Source organism: Rhipicephalus microplus, chromosome X, assembly GCF_043290135.1.
Source record: "Rhipicephalus microplus isolate Deutch F79 chromosome X, USDA_Rmic, whole genome shotgun sequence".
Taxonomy (NCBI): domain Eukaryota; kingdom Metazoa; phylum Arthropoda; class Arachnida; order Ixodida; family Ixodidae; genus Rhipicephalus; species Rhipicephalus microplus.
Genome location: NC_134710.1, coordinates 395393132 through 395399763, shown reverse-complemented (window position 1 = coordinate 395399763; position 6632 = coordinate 395393132). Strand labels below are relative to the sequence as shown.

Sequence of the window (6632 nt, the reverse complement as noted above, 5' to 3'; positions counted from 1 at the left end):
ATGACACCGTGTTCGCGTGTTCGAAGTGACGCTCGGATTAAGGAATATTCATGGAGTGGCGGACACGGACAACGTGGGCCTGTTAACGGTGAGTGTACTGTTTTCGTAAATAGTAATCATACAGCGCTAGCTGGGCGCCTGCAGCAGCTCTGCCGAAGTAGGCTGCCAGCCATTTACAACAGCATGCGTTCGCGGGCCTGTTGCAGATGCCCGATTAAACGTGGGACTTAACGAGTTCACACTGCTATGCGCGATGTTGTGTAAGTGCCTGCATCACTCATACAGTGAGTGATGTGATCACCTAACAAGGGCGGGTTTGTTGCTGATCGCACATTGTCTCTACACTGCACAAAGTGATTGATATTGTTTTAAGATGTGCTTTGGGCTACATCGTAATAACATTTCTATTAATACTCATATGTGCAACGTGCTTCTGTAGGTGTAAGCGCTAAAAAAGAAAGAAAAAGCAAAAATTATGTACAAAGGCGCACTGTGTGAAATGGCTTTTTTTTTTTTGCTTAAAGACGGTATAGTTGGAGGTGCTGATATGCCGCGATGCTCCCAGCACGTGTGCCTCGGTCTTTTAAGCTATTTAGGACAAGTGCCACCAGCAACAGGGAAAGATCTAGCAGACTTCCAAAGGCGCGTTGTTGTGGCCATCGCCGTGCGTTGTTTTCCCTCGTTTCTGTTTGCTGTTTTCGTGCTTCGCTTTCATCTGCGATAATGTTCGGCTTTATAACAGAATCGAGAAAGTATACGTGACTGTTGGAGCTATGTGCGGTTTCTCTAGCATAAGTCATGGCTGCTGCAACGTAGTCGGCGTCCGCGCGCGTTGGTGTCGTTCGAGCGCTCTTACTTGCGTGATTGTGTTTAACTGAGTATTTAGGCACGGGTTACGTTTGTAAATCTCGTAGTCAATAATCGCTAATAGCGTGCCCCTGATTGCCATCAGAGGATGGGCTTGGTTGTCGAAATATGCCAGACGCTTTTTCTGAAAGCAAGCTTTGAATTTTTTTTTTTTTAAAGAAGTACTTTCATACGTGCAAGGCAGTGCCTATTGCAGGCCCGCAACTCTTTAAAAACTGGACGAGCTATCACATCTTTCATCAAATTACAATGAATTAAGATGATTGAATTATAGATGACGAATTTCTGTGCTAGATTAGGTGCACAAAATACATGTTCGCAGCCCTACGTCTAGAAAGCAGGCAAATAGGAAGCACAGCGTCAAATTTGGATTAGATTCCATTGACGGAGCGTCTTGTGAGAGTAGAAAGAACGAGAAAATTGTTCATTTTTGATGCCCTTATAGAGGCAGTCAGAATTGCACTGATTGGTGACTTGTAACAATTCCTCAGATTGTTAGAGGCGTGATTTAAGTAAGTAAATCTTTTACTTTTTTTTTTGCAGACCTCTTCGCTAGTGCCACGCCCAAGATCATTTGTTCTCATGTAAAAGAGAAAGCAGAGATGTCTTCACTGTTTGTACATGAAGAGGTAAGTTTCTTGTGCGTTTTGAGTAATGCTACATGTTCTAAACGTTGTACTTTAAGAATTGTTTTTCACACTGGCTCACTACCCTAGAAGGAATTTGATTCTTAAGTGAGTTCAGGCTTTCGTAAGTGCCATATTTTAGCTGTAGTCTTACACTTCACCTCATTTCGGGAATTCGCTGTATGCTGGAAAACTCTTATCTTTATCATACGAAATTATTGGAATGTATGGGTTGTATGCTTCGAGTTCAGTGTAATGTCAATTACACGCCATTTCGAAGGATACACACTACACATTCTTTATATATGGTGCTGCCAGAACAGCACGAAAACTTTTTATGAGAAGTCATATTTGCTCTTATTACAGGATGAGAGGGTGCCGCTGACGTCCTGCGTAGTCTACCCTGGACCCAGCCTAGAGCAAGCCTGCTTCCTGAACCTCCACATGGATGGAACCGAAAAATCTTCCGTGTCAGTAATGACGAAGAAGGAAGGAGTGACAGCACTGATGAGTTGATTTTTTTTTATTTTCAACATTGTCTACGGCCGCAAGGCCTTTAACAACCACCGTGATTGAGCGGCTTTTTCTCGGCGTGAGTTTGGAGTTTATCAAAGAAGTTGTTTAGGCAGTACGACGCTGAAAATTTTAGTGTCACAATGCCTGAACAACTTTTTCTAGTGTGTTCATGGTAGATGAACAAATATTGTTATTTGTGTAAGTTATTTTGCTTAAATATAGCTGGACCATTCCATGTCAAACGTCCCAGCCACTTTGGCGACCATCTGAATTGTATTTGAAAAAAAAAATGTGCTGACTTACTGCGTTGAAAACAGTGAACTGCTAGAATACTTCAGCGAGAAAAAACGTTTTGTTCATGTGGCTGGCTTATAACTTCCTGGCATAATGCCGTCTGTGTGCTGTTTGTGGAAAATTTTGTTTTAAAACTACCGCTTATTTTTTCTAAAGCAGATTCGGTCTACCTGTTAAGTAAATGTGCTTCTGTAAGGTATTTGAAGCTCAATAATAATAGTGCAATTTTTTTGCCACATTCGCTTCCAAGAATAAAGCCAAAATGTGTTACGTTTGCATTTTTTATTGCAATATTGCACTTTGTATGAATATCTGAGCAGTGAATACTTACTCCACAGAAGGTATATTCTGAGGAAAAAATATCTTTATACCTCTCAAGCTGCTGAAATATACGAGAAAATATCACGAATTTCACAAAATCATGATTTTTGTCCGTATTGAGATGCAATTTGATCCATGTTGTGATACAATGAAAACTCATCATTATACCTAAACTGTAAGAAAATGAAATTATTTTCTGTAATAAAAATCTTATCGCAAAAAGGACAGGAAAGAGCGCTGTCAACTGAATTTTATTGAAGGTGCTACGAGCGTTTTTATACTGAGCACAAGACCAGGGCTCATCTGCAACAACACATGTGTGACCATGACAAAATAATTTTAACCGAGAAAAGAATACTCTTTTTCGGAAAAGATAAGTGAAGGTGTACTGATGCATTGATCCTTGGCCTTCCTGATAAAGAGTTCTAAAATCTCTCATTTTTCTGCTTGCTTTTTTTTCAAAAACCGTGTTTTATGAAACCTAGGACTACACTTACATTCTTTACGGTGTCCGGCCATGAGACTACTATAGCCCTTCTTAACATTTGAAGCATGCTGTCTTGCTTGATCATTGAAGCATTGCCCAGTTTGTCCTATGTTTACTTTTCCACGTGTTAGCGGTATCTCATACATATTAGATTGGCATTCAGTAAACCTATTCTAGTGACGAATGGTGCAAGATTGACTATTCCTGTTGCTGTAAGTACATGCACTTTTGAAAGCTTGCAAAGGGTGGAAAACAACAATGTCATATCTGCTGGCTCTTTTCCTATAATTGTGAGACACCTTATGTACGTAGTACCATGTGACATGCAAAGGTGATTGGTCATTCTCTTTTTCTTTTGGTCCTGTTTCCTTTAACTTTACTTTCTGCAGGAGGGTTTCGCAAACAAGTGTGATGATGCTGTTGGGGTATTGGCTGGTGCTATCAGCCCAGGAGTGCTAAGAATGTTCTGCCTTTTGATAGTGGGCATTCAAAATTAATAGAAAGAGGAATTGATACCACCTGTATTCAGGCCACCCTTCAAAAGTCATGTTAGCACAAGGGTGAGGTCAGGCTTAAAAACCAGATTAAAAGACTAAAAGATGCTGGGTATCCCAACAGAATCTTCACACCCGTTTGCAAAACCCTCCTGCAGAAAGTAAAGTTAAAGAAGACAGGACCAACAAAAAACAATGACCAAAACCTTTGCATGTTATACCACATCACGTGTCTCACAACTAGAAAAATAGCCAGCAGATATGATATTAGCGTGTTCTTTTCCACCCCTTGCAAGCTTTCAAAAGTGTGTGTACTAAACAGCAACAGGAATAGTCAATCTTGCCCCATTCGTCACTAGAATAGGTTTACTTAATGCCAATTTAACGTTTGTAGAAATATTTTTTATCAGGTAAACCAATGATCAGTGCATCACTACACGTTCACTTATCCTTTCCGAGAGGGAGTATTCTTTTCACAGTTAAAGTTATTTTGTAGTGCTCACACGTGTCGTCGCGCATGAACACGGTTCTTGTACTCCGTATAAAAGCGCTCGTAGCACATTCATTAAATTCAGTTGACAGTCTGTGCTCTTTCCTGTCCTTTCTGTCTCTTCCTAAAGCTGTCGCGCCGTGACTAGCACACAACCACGATGAACCAACTCTCCCAAATTAAGCTCTTGTTACGTAACACGCAGATGGAGTTTCGTATGGAAAGAAGGAGCGGTGCTTTTAAAATAAAATTTTTCACATACAACACCTAGACGGCATTTCAGAAAGTTCAGAAGGCAGCCACGTGACCAAATATTTTTCCTCTCCTAAATATTCCAGAAGTTCACTATTTTCAATGCAGCATGAGTTTTTCGAATACATTTGAGATGGTTGCCAAAATGGCTGGGACATTTGGCATAAAGTGACCCAGCTGTGTCATTAGCCATAATTATGCATTACCTCTTTTGTTTTTTGTGTGTCCTGACTCAGTTTTGTGTTCGTTTTTAGCATATTGTGTTTCTGATCATTGTATTGGTTTCTTAAGTATTCGCTAAAGTTATATGTGCGAAAACCCGTATATGATTGCATGTACATCATTTCTCATAACCAATTGCTATACATCCAGGAATACAAAGCTTAAACCACTGTGATTGTATACATTTGAAAACACTATCCATATATATTTTTGTGTGCATCACTTCTTGGGAACGACTGTGTACATGAAGGCGTATATAGTGAAATCATGGTGATTGTATATATTTGAAAGAATCATAAGTATATATTTGCCTGTATTTCATTCCTATTAACCGATTGTGTACACGAAGGAGTATTAAACTGGAAACCACGGATTGTAGAAACCTGAAAGAATTATAGGGATATATTAACGTGTATTTCATTTGTAGTCTCTATGTACTTGAAGCAGTATACTAAACTGAAACCAGTGTAATTATATGTTGCAAAGAATTGTCAATAAAGTGAAACTGAAAAAATATAATAAACATTTGAGGTGTTGCATGTGTAGTGTACGTATACATGAACGTATATCTGGTGAAAAAGTTGTGTGGCAGAAGAAAAGTTTATGTTTTATTTGCCTATTAAATAAACGCAATATGCAAGGGCAGCAAGGCTTCATTTTCTGTAACGCACATTATGCATATACACTGAAGTATATATAGATCCAGCACAAGTTCATACACGATTGTACGCGTTTATATTTTTGCCCACACGCAATGAATGGAGCTCGACAGGTGGTGCACCATCGATAAACAGGACCACTTTCTTCAAGTAGTGTTTAATCAGTGCATGCTGATATCTATTGGTGGCAGTAGTCGCCACCCCTGCCATGGGCACTCAACACCCTTGTGCACCATTCTCGCACCCTCCTCAGAGGGTGCTAAAAAAGTGATGGACATCGAAGGCACCCTTTCTTAAGGGTGTTTTTTTAACACCCTACAGTTTTTTTACATGTACACCCTATTCTAAGGGTGCATGGTAAAGCACCCTTTTTGGAAGGTGCTGAATTAACACCCTTAGGGTGTCGTCCACGGGACAAGCTCATTTACACCCTTCTAGGTGTAAAAATTTTTACTGTGTAGTTACTCGATTTTAACACGGGGGGGGGGGGGGCTTTCTAGTGCTTCCAGGGATAAAAAGGGGAAATTCTTGTATTCGAATATAAATTGAGGGTCGAAATGTAACTCGAAAAAATCCCGAAAAAACGCTCGCGTTATAATTTCGACTAAAAGCAGTAACCTGGCATGCCTGCCATCTATGCCACGCAACTCTTTCCCAAAGTCGCGTGCGGTGCCTAGCCGTATACCACGGCCCATAGAATGAGGGTACGCGCCGCAAGCAATTCATGTTTTAGGATACCAAATAATGGTGAGTGAGGAATTGAAACTGCTTTATTAGGTCCACAATACATGCGAGTTGACCCAGCGCTACCTGGCTAGGCCCACTCCGGGACGTTCAGAATGGCCTCTGAACAATTTTGGTAACCTTGACGCCATAGCGTCATAGAACCGTGTCATACAAAATCTGGTGCCTGCGTAGTCGGGATTGTAGGTGAACAACACATCGCTATGAACGCAAAGAATGAACAATATGGTTCGAAATGAAGTCGAGCTCATCCTAATCACTTTTGTACGAGGCACTAAAGTCTTCTACCACACAGCGACACCAGTTCTTCACGCTGCTTTATAAAATGGCTTTATACGGGCGCCATGTCGGGGGAATGTCATTTTGAGGTTACACTATTGCCTATCAGCTTTCATATAATGCAATGGGCATTACATATGTGCCTCTACGACTCAGCAATTTATAGTAGAGAGTTGCTCGATCCCGCAGAAGTGCACAGACTGCTACTTATGACATGCACGTCATCGTTCTGCGGTTCGCATTCTGTTTCATAAATGCTCCTGCCTGTGCACTAGCGTGAGTACCGACATTATATCAGACCTAAACTACCCTTTATGTGCCAGTGTAGTCGATGTGCCCTGCTTAGTCCACGACACGCGCATGGCTACACACAAAGCACAT

General features: G+C 40.8%; 1 protein-coding gene across 1 annotated transcript; it reads left to right on the top strand.

Moving 5' to 3' along the window:
• On the top strand, window positions 1–2009 carry LOC142775433 (uncharacterized). The gene is made up of 3 exons (XM_075876827.1): window positions 1–88; window positions 1411–1496; window positions 1860–2009. The coding sequence occupies exons 1-3, from the start codon at window positions 1–3 to the stop codon at window positions 2007–2009; spliced, it is 324 nt and encodes a 107-aa protein (XP_075732942.1).
• Window positions 2010–6632: the final 4623 nt, after the last annotated feature.

Excerpts from the sequence above, each read along its gene's own strand:
- LOC142775433 (XM_075876827.1), top strand. The coding sequence starts at position 1 with ATGACACCGTGTTCGCGTGTTCGAAGTGACGCTCGGATTAAGGAATAT. Across the intron at positions 89-1,410 it reads ACAACGTGGGCCTGTTAACG|ACCTCTTCGCTAGTGCCACG; the intron begins GTGAGTGTACTG and ends TTTTTTTTGCAG. Across the intron at positions 1,497-1,859 it reads CACTGTTTGTACATGAAGAG|GATGAGAGGGTGCCGCTGAC; the intron begins GTAAGTTTCTTG and ends CTCTTATTACAG.